Source organism: Triticum urartu, chromosome 7, assembly GCF_003073215.2.
Source record: "Triticum urartu cultivar G1812 chromosome 7, Tu2.1, whole genome shotgun sequence".
In the NCBI taxonomy this organism is placed as follows: domain Eukaryota; kingdom Viridiplantae; phylum Streptophyta; class Magnoliopsida; order Poales; family Poaceae; genus Triticum; species Triticum urartu.
The window spans coordinates 4467708-4483538 of NC_053028.1; the positions used below are offsets into that span (position 1 = coordinate 4467708).

Below are 15831 nucleotides of genomic sequence, written 5' to 3' on the forward strand. Positions count from 1 at the left end.
CCTTGTGACTTTTGTGGGTATGGTATAAAAATAAAACAATCATGGTTCCAAGTGCTGTTGCTGCAAATACTTGAAATGTTATACTGTTCAACTCTGCAAAAAGTCTCTGATATGGTGGGGGCGTAAGGTTGATGATTAATTACTACCTTCATGACAAGGCCACTACAAATTCTTTGAACAATGATTACTGCAGTGTAGTACGTTACCGCTATTGTGGAAACTAACAGCCTCAGCTCCATGACAGGCAAAACGTACCGCTTCAGAGTCCACAACGTGGGCATCTCCACCAGCTTGAACCTGAGGATCCAGGGCCACAACATGGCCATGGTCGAGACAGAGGGCTCCTATACGATGAAGCAGAATTTCACCAACCTCGACATCCATGTGGGGCAGTCCTACTCCTTTCTGGTCACGATGGACCAGAATGCAAGCAGCGACTATTACATCGTGGCCAGCGCTCGGTTCGTGAACGAGTCGCTCTGGACCAGGGTCACTGGCGTTGCAATTCTGCACTACTCGAATTCAAAGGGCAAGGCGTCTGGTCCACTCCCTGATCCGCCGAATGATGAGTACGACAAAACCTTCTCCATGAACCAGGCACGGTCAATCAGGTTTGTATAAAATGACTCCTTTTTTTGCCTATGCTCTGACCATCCAAACTATCACTATCTTAATGTTCTCTTCACTCAATCCTGATATTACTTTTATAAGCATGATGTTTGAAATGGTTGACCCATCATGTACTAACTGTTTTATAATAATGACAGCGCTCTCCCATCATGTGCTATGATGCTTACTTTATGAAAACAGTGTTTTGCTACACCTAACTAAACTTAAGCAGCAATCTTGTATGATTTAATTGACTTTCCCTCAACTTTCAACCGCATTTGGCTATCTCACAAATTTATTTTATGCACATCTGGTCTGACCTTTGATCTTCAAGAGACATTGACTAAATATGCTTGGCTCTACATATTCTGAATGGGAAAAATAAGCGGGTTCTTATAAAAGAGCCAATACACACACATTAAGGCATTTCAAACCAAGCATAAAATTGAGCAATCTATGACTAATTTTTTACATAAGCTGTGACCATACTAATAGCCTGGTGTTAGGAATTGCTGCCATCATGTGCTGACTGTTTAATAATAATAATCGTGTTCATCAGTACCCATCATGTGCTATGATGTTTACTTTATGAAAAAATAGTGTTTTACTATACCTAACTAAACTTAAGCATCACTCTTGTATGGAATAAATAATCTAGCTCTGATTTACTCGTTCTCCCCTTAACTTTCCATGGTCTTTTGGCTATCGCAAAAAATCATTTATGAACCTTTTCATTTGATGTTGATCTTTAAGAGATGTTGACTAAGTATGCTTGGCTTTACGAATTCTGAGAGAAAAAGATGTGTTGGATATAAATATAATAGGCGCTTCCTTTCTTACATAATGATTGTGTGCTCATATGAGAAATTGTCTGCTGAAATATTTGCCCTTGTACTTGAGCATTCATTCTGGGAATATTTCTTACAGAAATTGGAAACTGTAAATTTTTGTCATACCAACACAATGACTTTTAGAAAGCTTTGTGGTCATTAGTAAAGTGTAAGGGCACCTGGTAATATTTGTAGACAGCAGCTACATTTTCTCATATGTGCAGCGCACATTGGTCATTGATAATGTATCCATAGTTGCATACATACTTAAGCCTACTAAAATACCTTCTGTTTGTCAGGATGAACGTGACCACTGGTGCTGCTCGTCCGAACCCTCAAGGATCATTTCACTATGGCCAAATCAACGTGACCCAAGTGTACAAGCTGAGGAACATGCCACCTGTTACCATCAATGGCAAAAGGCGGACTACGCTGAATGGCATCTCTTACTCCCCGCCTGCTACTCCATTGAGGCTTGCGGATCTCTATGACAAGAAAGAAGTCTACACACTCGACTTCCCAACCATGCCGTCTGATGGACCGCCGGTTATCAGGTCTTCTGTCATCAACTCGACGTACAAGAACTTCATGGAGATTGTGTTTCAGAACAATGACACGAAAGTTCAGACCTACCATATCGATGGATACGCCTTCTGGGTCGTAGGGTTAGCACAGCTTGAAACTATTCATCTCTTTCAGTAACTGGTTTCTAAGGGTCCTGCATGCTGATTTTTTTTTTGCACGTTGCCAACAGAATGGACTACGGTGAGTGGACCGACAACAGCCGTGGGACATACAACAAGTGGGATGGTGTTTCCCGTTGCACCACTCAGGTATGCACCTGTACAGTATCATCTGACTAAATCATTTCTTTGTGTGCGAAGTTCTGTCATGTTGGAGCATGCTTTCATTTATGATGTTCATATACCTGTATATCTTGTATGTTACTTTTACTCGAAGAAGAGCCTTATGCAGACAATATTCGCTGGAGATAACACCGTCTCACTGACGCCGCAGGTGTTTCCCGGAGCATGGACCGCCGTCCTGTTGTCGCTTGACAGCCCGGGGTTCTGGAACGTGCGCACGGAGAACCTGGACACGTGGTACCTCGGCCAGGAGACGTACATCAGGGTGGTGGATCCTGACGGAGGCTACAACGTGACCGAGTCGGTGTTACCAGACAACGCCCTCTTCTGTGGCCTCCTCAGGGAAAAGCAGAAGTAAGCTAGTACTGCTTGCATGTGCGCTGTAGATTATGGAGGTCCTTCTTACGATATGGTCACAGACATGCAGTTACTAACTTGTGCTTTGGCTGTGCTGTCTTGTAGGGCTCAGAAGCCGCACGGGTCGTCGTCGAGCTCGGCGTCCCCTGCGCTAAAACAGAGTGGCTACCTGCTGCCATTCTTGGTGTTGCTGGTCGCATTGGCGGTCATGGGACACTGAACTGAAGTGATTGCCAGTTAGTGGTGTGTGCTAGATCTGCGGTTTGTGAGTTAGGGAATTGGGAATGTGGGTTCTCCACCGATTGGGTGGGGAGGCCCTGCCATTGTTGCGTATCGGCGAATTCGTCGAAACTGTTAACAGAGTTGTGTCTTGTGTGCAAGCGTGTCACATTGTTTGTGTGGTACTTACTGCTGCCTGTGGCCCCGCAATTGGGGGCGCTGTGCCGCCGCCTTGAGGATGATGATTTTTAGCCAGCCCTGTCACTGTGGAAGAAGTCTTGGGTCGACGGTTTTACTTTCGTGCTCTGCTGATTATTGTTGTAAGGCTGCATCTCAGCCGTCCATCCTGGAGGTAGGGACGGCTGTAATTTTGTCGGTAAGCTGAGGATTCCACCGTAACAACGAGCATGAGAGGCAGAGTTGATGGTGACTGAGATGGCTTTGAACTTTCACTGCAAATGATCCTTTGAAACCTTTGGAACAATCTGTGGGTCTCCAGGTGCAAAGGTTTTGCTGAATCTGTGGGGGTAAAAAAGCTGTCTGAAACAAGCTGGCTAGGTTAGGTTCGCTAGGTGGACAGCGTAGGGTGGTGCGGTCGACACAAGTAGTTAGTTACTGCAGCCGTTGAGTCACCATCATCATCATCATCGTCGGATCACGCGGTTTATGATGATGATTAGCGCAAAGCCAGAGACATTCCTGCAGTTTACCAGGGAAAATTCATGGAGGACTGACCAGTGACCGCCAAGCACCGTCAAAAGGCGCGTTTAGTTAATTCTCATTATGCGATTAAGCGACCCGTAGCTGTAGGATTTGCACCTAGCTACCTACTGTGAGTAAGCAAGCAAGCAAGCAGGCTGAGCTTGATGGAGAAGCGTTGACATGGAGATCTTCTTTCCGCCGATACGCGGACTACTTTGCGCGCCATTACGCTTAATAATTACTTACCCCGTAAAGAAATATAAGAGCGTTTATGATCTAAACGGAGTGATCTTGAGCGCCAAGATGATGACTAGTTTCACACCTTTTTTGGACTGACTGCAATGCAAATGCGGTCTCTTCTCGGACCGGGCGTCCAGCCGTTTGGCTCCACGCTACGCTCGGTGGCAAGTCAAAACAACGCCGATCATTATGTTGACAACTTCTAAATCTTGCATCAGCACCAGTGAGCATGGAGCCCAACTACACAGGCCGATAGTGCCCATCTTAAACCATCTTCAGCACATAAAAAAAAAATCTTCCAATAAATTGACGGGGCATGCGATGCCACGTGTTGGCCGTCACATTTTTGTTGTTGTTGTTGAAAAAACCTGCTAAATTTAATTCATTCAACGGAAAGTTTATAGGAATTACAGCAGGATTGTGAGGTTGCCCCATCCACAGATGGCGACCCGGCCTGATCTAGACGAACAGCATGCCTAGCAAGCTTATGAGGTTCGACATTATATAACCTAGACTCATGAATATAAGTACAAGAACTAAACTCCACCATAGTTTCCTCCTGATGCCTCTTTAATGTGTTTTGTTACCATCAAACAATTAGATGATGTTCGCGTCGACGACGAGGCGTCTACGGTAATTTCGTGTGCGAACCAGTCTGTGGTTGGATGGTTAGAGGACAATGGTATCCCCATCAGGATTCAAGTCCTAGTGCTCGTATTATTTCTGAATTTATTTTAGAATTTCCAGCGATGCACTTTCAGTGAAAGAAGACGTTACCGTCGACGACGAGTTCTATGGTGACTTCGTAAATCTCAAAATAATATATCGGCTCAGTCTCTCGTAGGTACTCATAGGGGTAGAGTGTGCGTGTGCCCATTCATAAAGATAAGTGTATACGTGTATGTATAAGCGCCTGTGTCTGTCCTGTTTGAAAAAAAAAACATCCTAGATCTCCCACAAAGGACAGAGCTTCACGACACGCAATCGCCTCCAGACTTGCCGGGTCAATCAATCCCCTAATAACAAAAGCCGAGGATCCTTTATATTCTCCAAGTGCTTCCTGCACACCGCAGCTGCGGTGCCTGAGCCATGTGATACCGTCGTGTCGACATTTATTTTGAACACACCCACCGACGGTGCAATCCATTTCTTCTCTTTTTGGTGAGTTGGATGTTGGGTGCCGTCAGATCTTTTGAATAGACCGGCCGGGTCACGGGCCGTCCAATTGCTCACCATGCGATCGTACGGCGGGGTTCTATTCTCCGTGTCTCTCATCGCCACAAGAGTCTTGTTGCAGTTGTAACATGACCCTTGTTGCTAATGATTGTTGGGGAACGCAGAAATTTTAAAAGATTTTCTACGCACACGCAAGATCTATATAGGTGATACATAGTAATGAGAGAGGAGAGTGTTGTCCACGTATCCTCGTAGACCGTAAGCGAAAGCGTCATGACAATGCGGTTGATGTAGTAGTATGTCTTCACGATCCGGTCGATCCTAGCACCGAAGGTACGACACCTCCGCGATCTGCACACGTTTAGCTCGATGACGTCCCACGAACTCTAGATCCAGCTGAGGTCGAGGAAGAGTTTCGTCAGCACGACGGCGTGGTGACGGTGATGATGAAGCTACCGGCACAAAGCTTCGCCTAAGCACTGCAACGATATGACCGAGGTAGAAATCTGTGGGGGCACCGCACACGACTAAACAATCAACTTGTGTGTCTATAGAGTGCCCCCTCCCCCGTATATAAAGGAGTGAAGGAGGGAAGGGCCGGCCCTCTCATGGCGCGCCCAAGGGGGATTCCCCCTTTCTTAGTTTGAAATTTCTACGTTCCCCAACAGATGGCGTGCGTTGTGATCGTGGCGAGGATGATGTTGTGACTCAGGGTCGCGAGCACCATGGCTCCGTCCTTCTCCTGAATGGTGATCACCTTGTTGACCACTCGTCCACAAACTTTTAGTGCATGAGCAAGGTGCCGGACCCCCTGGAGACGACCGAACTAGGCCTGCTGCAGGTCGATGTGCTCCTGCTTAGAAACTAGGCGGAGCCGGACCACCTTGAGCTTCTGAAGCATTAGGGGTGCTTGCTCTCACGTGGTTGGGTATCCACCAAGTGTAAGAGTGATGTAACCTAATGATACATCTCTTTTGCATCATTATTTCCTACTGTAATTTATTCTACGCCAATGATATATTTCACAATATGATGCAATTATAATGTCTTTTTGCTCCTAAAATGCAGGGAACACTAGTAGAAAAAGGGTCATTTCTCCCGGTTCATAAGGCCCATCTGTTCCGGTTGGGGAACCGGGACTAAATGGTCGTTACTAATGCCCTAGGCCTTTAGTCCCGGTTCTTATACGAACCGGGACAGATAGGCCTCCACGTGACCAGTGCTGCGAGCCCAGGCAGGAGGCTCTTTAGTCCCGGTTGGTGGCACCAACAGGGACCAATAGGCATCCACGCGTCAGCTGTTCAGGAGCTAGAGTTTTTGTTTTTTTTTCTGAAGAGGGGGGGGGGTATTTGGGGGTTTTGTATGGTTAATTAAGGTATTTCATATATTGTGTTAGATAGTTAATTAATTAATAGAGAGAAGTGTCCTCTCTTATCTCCGTGCTTGGTCGACGCTACGTACTATACGTATAGAGAGGCCCTCGACACGCTAGCTAGTAAGAAAATGAAGGAAACCATTAAGTACAGAAGTTCGTCATGCATACCGAGAGAAGTGATCGACCTCTCCTTCTCCGAGAGATTGGTCGAACAACAAGTTTTTGTATATCTATCCGACGCTACTGGCTACATATATACAATATAAGATCTCTTACAATATAATCCCCTAATTATATATGAACTCAGGGTTCACATGGTATTCTCCGGCTTTATTGATGACGTGATCAAGAAAGAATCCCGCTAATTCCTCTTGAATTGCTTTCATGCGATCTTTTGGTAGGAGTTCATTCCGCATCTCTCACGTCTAATTTGAAGAAGGAGGTTAATACATATATATGAATGAAACTCAACAGAAATGATGGTGTAATAAAATGAAATTGTGAATATTATTGCTTATGCACATCAAATTGTCTTTTAGAGTAGCCCCGCTTATCTTTGCAAGTCGCGCTGTAGATGAACTCGCATACGTAGTATCCACAGTAATCATTCCCTTATTCTTGCCACAAGCACTTTACGAGAAATAGAGGTCAATCAAACTGATAATGAAGCATTATAAATGTCATTGATGAAAGTAGTTAGAATCAACGGGAGATGCGCGGAACTAGCTAGCTAGTAGTACTTACTTTCGGGTATGTATATCGCAGCTCCTTCGGCAGCCCCGGAGCTTCTTGATGTCTACTACACAACCTTTTTCTTGTAGACGTTGTTGGGCCTCCAAGTGCAGAGGTTTGTAGGACAGTAGCAAATTTTCCTCAAGTGGATGACCTAAAGTTTATCAATCCATAGAAGGCGTAGGATGAAGATGGTCTCTCTCAAGCAACCCTGCAACCAAATAACAAAGAGTCTCTTGTGTCCCCAACACACTCAATACAATGGTAAATTGTATAGATACATGCTGGAGGGTAAGGGCGGCTGTGATTTTGTTGATAAGCTGAGCATGCCACCTCAGCAACAAACGAGCATGAGAGGCGGAGTGATGGTGACTGAGATGGCCTTGGATTTCCACTCTGATTCTCCGTGCCAGGTGTGACTGCAAATGAGAACCTTTGAAACCATCTGTAGATCTCCAGGTGCAAAGGTTTTGCTGAATTTGTTGGGGTAAAAAAGCTGTCTGAAACAGACTGGCTAGGTTAGGTTCGCTACGTGGACAGCGTAAGGTGGTGCGGTCGGCACAAGTAGTTACCGCAGCCGTTGAGTCATCATCATCATCGTCAGATCACGCGGTTTATGATGATGATTAGCGCGAAGCCAGGGACTTTCCTGCAGTTTACCAGGGAAAATTCATGGAGGACTGACCAGTGACCACCAAGCACCGTCAAAAGAAGTGTTTAGTTAACACCCATGATGCGATTAAGCGACCTGTAGCTGTAGGATTTGCACCTATCTACCTACTGTGAGCAAGCAAGCAAGCAGGCTGAGCTTGATGGAGAAGCGTTGACATGGAGATTTTGTTTCCGGTGATACGCGGACTACTTTGCGCGCCATTATGCTTAATAATAACTTCACCCGTTCTGAATTACTCATCGCAGAAATGAATATATCTAGATGTATTTTAGTTTTAGATATATCCATTTCTGCAACGAGTAATTTGAAACGGAAGGAGGGAGTACTAGGGAGTACTAACAGTGAGTAGTTGACATGATGTTGAGCGCCAAGATGATTTGGTAGCGGGAGGGCCAGCGATGAGGCCCCTCGATGCCAAGCTTTTTGTGCTGACTGCAATTGCGGCCTCTTCGGTCCACGCTACGCTCGGTGGCAAGTCAAAACAACGCCGATGTTGACAACATCTAAATCTTGTAATCAGCACCAGTGAGCATGGATCCCAACTACACAAGCCGACAGCGCCGATCTTAAAGCATCCTCAGCAGATAAAAAAAACTCTTCCAATAAATTTAGGGGGCTTGCCAGGCGACGCATTGGCCGTCAGATCTTTTTAATAGACCGGCCGGGTCGTGAGCCGTGCGATCATACTGTGTGTTTCTATTCTCTATTTCCTTCATTGCCATAAAAGTTACTGTGGCTATTGAGTCATCATCAGATCACGTGGTTTATGAGGCTGGTCATAGTGGGGAGTAACTTAGACTAGTGTCATGCATATGACACTAGTTTCATAATGCAAAGTAATATAGTAGTAGTATCATAGATGGTTTTATTTATTAACTCATAGACCCATCTTGTCTTGAAAAATGTTATATTACAGTAACATATTATGTTACCACCTTCATTAATTACTTGCCATATAAACAGAATTTTTTTTAAGTGCGCTATGTTACTAGCTAAGTTACTCCTATTATGACTAACCTGATGATGATTAGCACAAAGCCATTTTACCAGGAAAAATTCATGGAGGACTGACCAGTGACCACCAAGCACCGTCAAAAGGCGTGTTTAGTTAACTCTCGTGATGCGATTAAGCGACCTGTAGGATCTGCACCCATCTACTACCTACTGTGAGTAAGCAAGCAAGCAAGCAGGCTGAGCTTGATGGAGAAGCGTTGACATGGAGATCTTCTTTCCGCCGATACGCGGACTACTTTGCGCGCCATTACGCTTAATAATTAACAGTAGTACGTAGTAGTTAACATGATCTTGAGCGCCAAGATGATTTGGTAGCGGGAGGGCCCCTCGATGTCAAGTTTTTGTATTTCTTGACTAGTTTCACACCCGGGGCAGCCGATGTTGAAAACTTCTAAATGTTGCTTCAGCACCAGGGAGGATGGAGCCCAGCTACACAAGCCGGCAGTGCTCATCTTAAAGCATCTTCAGCAGATTAAACACACACACTGACACACACACACCCTCTATAAGCGGTTGTTTCAACTCTTCCAACAAATTTATGCTAGCTGTGCAATCGTACCGTACGTTTCTGTTCTCTGTTTCCATTGCCACAAGAGCCTTGTTGCAATTGTAACATTGTTAGAGTAAAACGAGATTGAAAGCGAAAGCACAATCAGTCCTAGTTTCCATTGATTCTTAAGTATGTATACATCTGGAAGAGGTGGGAAGAAGAGGTGTCTGTTCGGAGGCATCCCTCAGAAAGAAGGGGCATGACTGTTCGGGGTTGGACACATCCCTTTGCTAATGACTATTCATTAATTAGGATGTGCTAATTAATCTACTAATTAATTCCTAACAAACATAACCCTTGTTGCATATGCTGGCCCTTGTTGCTGGTTCGTGGCCCTATCCATCCCCTTTGCAACAGGACCTTTGTTGCAAAAGAATCCCCACTCGCAGATCTAAGACTCGAAGGCCGCCGTCACCGCCGCTAACCGCAAGCCAACCCACCCCGAGCTCCCGTCCCGAGCACCACCAACCTCCGTCGCATCGGCGAGCGAGCTCACCGGAGTAGCACGCTACCATGCCCTTCTCCTTCCTTCCCTCCCCATTCTCCACTCCCTCCTATCTCACCTTCCTTCCCTCCTCATTCTCCACTCCCTCCTATCTCACCTTCCTTCCCTCCTCATCCTCCACTCCCTCCTATCTCACCTTCCTCTCTCCTCTGCAGATCTCCGAAACCGCCCGAGTTGTTGCTGTGCCAGACCATGGTGCGTCGCATGCTGGCAACCGCCCTACCATCCCCTGGCCGGTTTGCAACATACCTCTTGTTGTGACAACATGATACTTATGTGGAATGACGAGGTGAAGCTAGTGGCCAAAGGAAATTTAAAACGAGTGACCGTGAGCGATGAATTTGATGAAATTTGTTTAAAATAAGTCTGAACTTGAACATGAAAATTGATCTATTCGTCCATGAGCGTCGAAATAAAAAACTTATAACTCGTGAGTTGTGTTGAACAATGAGATGAAGCTAGTGGTCAAAGAGAAATTCAAACGGCCGACCGTGTGCGATTAATTTGATTGAATCCATCTAAATTAAGTATGACTTGAACATGAAATGTTGATCTATTCGTCTATGAGCGTTGAAATATATATTTTACAACATGAGAGTTATGTGGAACAACGAGATGAAGCTAGTGGCCAAAGTAAACTCTAACAGTCGACCGTGTTCAACGAATTTGACAGAACTCGTCTAGAAAATCTCTAAACACACAGAATTGGAAATTAACAATGCGCAAAACTTGGAATAGATTGCGGGAATGGAATCACAATGTCGAGGCACATCTTTATCGTGTAGAGTTTACCTCAAATCAAAGCACCGTTATGTAGATTAGGAGGCATTAGGCCTTCTACAATGCAAGATGCTTAGGAAAGGTGCTTGGAGAAATAAACCAGTCTTTTCCTAAGCACCTGTGCTTATTTATACAGGATAGGCGCCTAATTAGGCGTCTCTTCTGTAAAAATAGGCACCAATGCTTCAGAAAAAACCGATTTATTTTTCTAAGCATCTTTCTAAGCATCTAACATTATACAATTATACAAGGCCTTATGTGAAGGAGATTCAGGAAGGTGCAAAGGCTACCCACCAACTCGCACCGTCAAGCCACGAGTACAAAACGTGAGGCCCTTTCATGGCTCGCTAGAAACAATCGATCCGTTCGTTCCTCAAAATCCAGTCTCTGGGCTACTTTGAAGATCGTGCGAGCTTTTTTCTCCCTGCTGCCTAGGAAATCAAACAACACAAGTCTGCATGGCTCTTATGCGAGCAACCAAAGACGTCCTTATTGTGGAAGAGGGTTTACCACATGCCGTTCTTAGTAAGGAGCTTGAACAACCTTTGTTTTTGACCTCGAGATTTTAAGTACCTAGACCTTTCTAGTTTTTTTTTTGCGGGAAAATTTCCGATCTATTCATCTTCAATCATGATAGTACAATGAACACTAGAAATAATAAATATTACATCTAGATCCATAGTGTTGGGGAACGTAGTAATTTCAAAATTTTTCCTACGCACACGCAAGATCATGGTGATGCATAGCAACGAGTGGGGAGAGTGTGATCTACGTACCCTTGTAGATCGACAACGGAAGCGTTTGGTTGATGTAGTCGTACGTCTCCACGGCCCGACCGATCAAGCACTGAAACTACGGCACCTCCGAGTTCTAGCACACGTTCAGCTCGATGACGATCCCTGGACTCCGATCCAGCAAAGTGTCGGGAAAGAGTTCCGTCAGCACGACGGCGTGGTGACGATCTTGATGTACTACCGTCGCAGGGCTTCGCCTAAGCACCGCTACAATATTATCGAGGACTATGGTGGAAGGGGGCGCCGCACACGGCTAAGAATATGATCACGTCGATCAACTTGTGTGTCTCTGGGATGCCCCTGCCTCCGTATATAAAGGTTCAAGAGGGGGAGGCCGGCCGGCCATCATAGGGCGCGCCAGGAGCAGTCCTACTCCCTCCGGGAGTAGGACTTCTCCCCCAATCCTAGTTGGAATAGGATTCCCGAGGTGGAAAAGAGAGAGAGAGAAGGAGTGGGGCGCCGACCCCCTCTCTCCTTGTCCTATTCGGACTAGGGGGGAGGGGCGCGCGGCCCAGCCCTGGCCGCCTCTCCTCTTCTTCCACCAAGGCCCACTAAGGCCCATATAGCTCCCGGGGGGTTCCGGTAACCTCCCGGTACTCCGGTAAAATCCTGATTTTACCTGGAACACTTTCGATATCCAAACATAGGCTTCCAATATATCAATCTTTGTGTCTCAACCATTTCGAGACTCCTCGTCATGTCCGTGATCTCATCCGGGACTCCGAACAACCTTCGGTACATCAAAACGTATAAACTCATAATATAACTGTCATCGAAACCTTAAGCGTGCGGACCCTACGGGTTCGAGAACAATATAGACATGACCGAGATACGTCTCCAGTCAATAACCAATAGCGGGACCTGGATGCCCATATTGGCTCCTACATATTCTACGAAGATCTTTATCGGTCAGACCGCATAACAACATACGTTGTTCCCTTTGTCATCGGTATGTTACTTGCCCGAGATTCGATCGTCGGTATCTCAATACCTAGTTCAATCTCGTTACCGGCAAGTCTCTTTACTCGTTCCGTAATACATCATCTCGCAACTAACTTATTAGTTGCAATGCTTGAAAGGCTTATGTGATGTGCATTACCGAGAGGGCCCAGAGATACCTCTCCGACAATCGGAGTGACAAATCCTAATCTCGAAATACGCCAACCCAACATGTACCTTTGGAGACAGCTGTAGAGCACCTTTATAATCACCCATTTACGTTGTGACGTTTGGTAGCACACAAAGTGTTCCTCCGGCAAACGGGAGTTGCATAATCTCATAGTCATAGGAACATGTATGAGTCATGAAGAAAGCAATAGCAACATACTAAATGATCGATGCTAAGCTAATGGAAAATGGGTCATGTCAATCACATCATTCCTCTAATGATGTGATCTCGTTAATCAAATAGACAACTCCTTGTTCATGGTTAGGAAACTAACCATCTTTGATTAATGAACTAGTCAAGTAGAGGCATACTAGTGACACTCTGTTTGTCTATGTATTCACACATGTATTATGTTTCCGGTTAATACAATTCTAGCATGAATAATAAACATTTATTCATGATATAAGGAAATAAATAATAACTTTATTATTGCCTCTTAGGGCATTTTTCCTTCAGTGAGTTCCCCAGGAGCCGAGTCTATGGCTAGTCAGGGATGTTTCCAGTTGCCTTTGAACATAGGGGGACATGTTTTTCCCACAGATATGATTAATACTAGATCGCAAGGGTTGGATGTAATCCTGAGGGATGGATTGGATGGTCCAACTATGAGGGAAACATTGATTGTGCTAGTAGATCGTTTTTTCTCACCATCCCAGAGAAGAAGAGGGATCAAGTTACGTATCCAGGATTAAAGCCTTAGAGAGACTTCAGGTGAACTCTTACAGAGTTGTCCAGAAGAAGTACCAGTGTGAACGATATCGATGTATTTCCGGATGAGTTACCGGGTATGCCGCCAGATCGGGAGATTTGAGTTTTTGATTGAGTTGCTGCCAGGCACAGGGCCTATTCTCCAAGGGCCGTACTCGAATGCCTGCTAATGATTTGGAGGAAGTCAAGAACAGATTAGGAGTTTACTAGAGAAGGGTATATTCGCCCGAGTCATTCACCTGGGGAGCCCCAGTACTTTTAGAGTGGAGAAGAGGATGGAAACCTTGAGAATGTGTGTATTACCGCTCTTTGAATGAGGTGACCATCAAGAACAAGTATCCCTCCCGGAAGATCATGACTTGTTTGACCAGCTAGAGGAGCTAGTGTTTTCTCCAAGATCGATCTTCGATCGGGTTATCACCAGTTGAAGATTCGTGAGAAAGGATATACCAAGACCGCCTTTACCCACAAGGTATTGGGCTTTATGAGTACACAGTCATGTCCTTTGGTTGGACAAATGCCCCTGCCTATTTTATGAGCATGGATGAACAAATAATTCCATGGAGTTCCTAGATTAAGGTTTGTTGGTGGTTATTCATTTTGGAATGACAATGTTGGTTTTACTCCAAGAATGAGGAGGAACACGCTGAACATCTAACGGCTGGTTTTTGGAGAAGCTTAGAGAACATCAACTTTATGCCAAGTTTCAGCAAGTGGAGTTTTGCTGAAGGAAGGTCGGATTCCTTGGGACATATAGTGTCAGGTGAAGGGATTGCAGTGGACCCTACCAAGGTAGAGTCAGTCACGGAATGGAATGCACCCACCACAGTTGGCGAGATTCGTAGTTTTCTGGACTTGCAGGATATTACCGGAGATTTATTGAAAATTTCTCCAAGATTGCCAGGCCCATGACATCTTGTTGAAAAAGGACACCAAGTTCGTTTGGACTGAAGAGTGTGAAGCCAGCTTTCAAGAGTTGAAGAAGCGTTTGGTTACAGCCCCAGTGGTTAGTCCTGCCTGACGTACACAAAGGACTTTTCAGGTGTATTGTGATGCTTCACGTCAGGGACTTGGAGGTGTTCTTATTGCAAGAGGGAAGGTTGTAGCTTTGCTTCACGATGCTCGACCTCATGAGTTAAACCATGCCACGGCATGATTTGGAGTTGGCATGCTATAGTGCATGCACTCAAGACATGGAGACACTATCTTTGGGAATCGTTGAGTGGTTTACACGGATCACAAGAGTTTGAAGTGTATCTTCACGCAGGAAAGAGTTGATCTTAGGCAAGGAGATGGTTGGAACTTATAAAGGATTATGACATGAGTCTGCATTATCATCAAGAAAAGCCAACGTTGTGGCAGATGCTTTGAGCCGTAAGAGTTATGTTAATACCCTTACAGCAGGAGGTTACCTCAAGGAGTTATTGTGATGATCTTAGAGACCTCTTCAATTTGGAAATAGTTCCAAGAGGTTGTGTTTGCCGCACTCGAGGTGCAGTCACCTTGTTGTAGAATCAGAGAGCCCAGAGTGGACCAAGGTATTTGCTGAGATCAAAGAAATTGAATGAGCAAAGGGAAAGCAGAAGGATTCCCGTGAGGATGAAACATGGAAACCATATGGTTTGAGCAACGAATTTGTGTACCAATGACACGGAGATCAGGAAGTTGATTCTTCAGGAGGCTCACTGACTCACCGTATTCGATACACCCAGCGCAATACCAAGATGTATTTGGACTTGAGGAAAGTTTTTGGTGGGCCGGTATGAAGCGAGAAATTGCCGAGTATGTGGCAATATGTGGATGTATGTCAGAGAGTAAAGGCAGAACATTCAGAAACCAGCAGATTACTTCAGCCGTTGCCGATACCTGATTGAAATGGGATAAACCTTGGTATGGATCTTTATCACGGGGTTACCCAGACCCATTCAGGTTATGATTCCATTTGGGTGATAGTGGATCGTTTGACCAAGGTTGCTCACTTCATTCCAGTGAAAGACCACCTATACAAGTGCTAAGCTGGCAAAGATATATATGACCAGGATCGTATGTCTGCATGGAGTTCCAAGGAGCATCGTATCGGATAGAGGAACACAGTTTACCTCAAAGTTTTGGAAACAGTTACACGAAACTTTGGGTACCAGGCTAGAGTTCAGTACAGCCTTCCACCCACAGACTGATGGGCAGACAGAGAGAGTCAATCAGATTCTAGAGTTCATGTTGAGAGCGTGTGCGCCTAGACTATGGGTCTAGTTGGATGATAACTTACCCTACGCAGAGTTCTCATACAAACAACAGCTACCAAGCCAGTTTGCAAGATGGCCCTTTCGAGGCACAGTATGGAAGGAAATGCAGGACACCCATGATGGGATGGAGTTGTTGATCGCAAGTTGGTTGGACCTGACTTGATCAGGGATCTGAGGAGAAGTCAAATTGATTCGTGACAGACTTAGATAGCCCAGTCAAGAAGAAAAGTTATGCGATGCTAAACGCAAGGAAGTGATCTATGAAGTGGGAGATAGAGCATACCTTCGAG

The 15831-nt window shown here is 45.2% G+C and overlaps 1 protein-coding gene across 1 annotated transcript; it reads left to right on the forward strand.

Moving 5' to 3' along the window:
- The first annotated feature begins 222 nt into the window (after nucleotides 1-222).
- LOC125522776 (monocopper oxidase-like protein SKU5) lies at nucleotides 223-3134 on the forward strand. Its single transcript, XM_048687809.1, has 5 exons — nucleotides 223-611; nucleotides 1739-2104; nucleotides 2194-2272; nucleotides 2457-2659; nucleotides 2768-3134. The coding sequence occupies exons 1-5, from the start codon at nucleotides 238-240 to the stop codon at nucleotides 2880-2882; spliced, it is 1137 nt and encodes a 378-aa protein (XP_048543766.1). The 5' UTR covers nucleotides 223-237; the 3' UTR covers nucleotides 2883-3134.
- Nucleotides 3135-15831: the final 12697 nt, after the last annotated feature.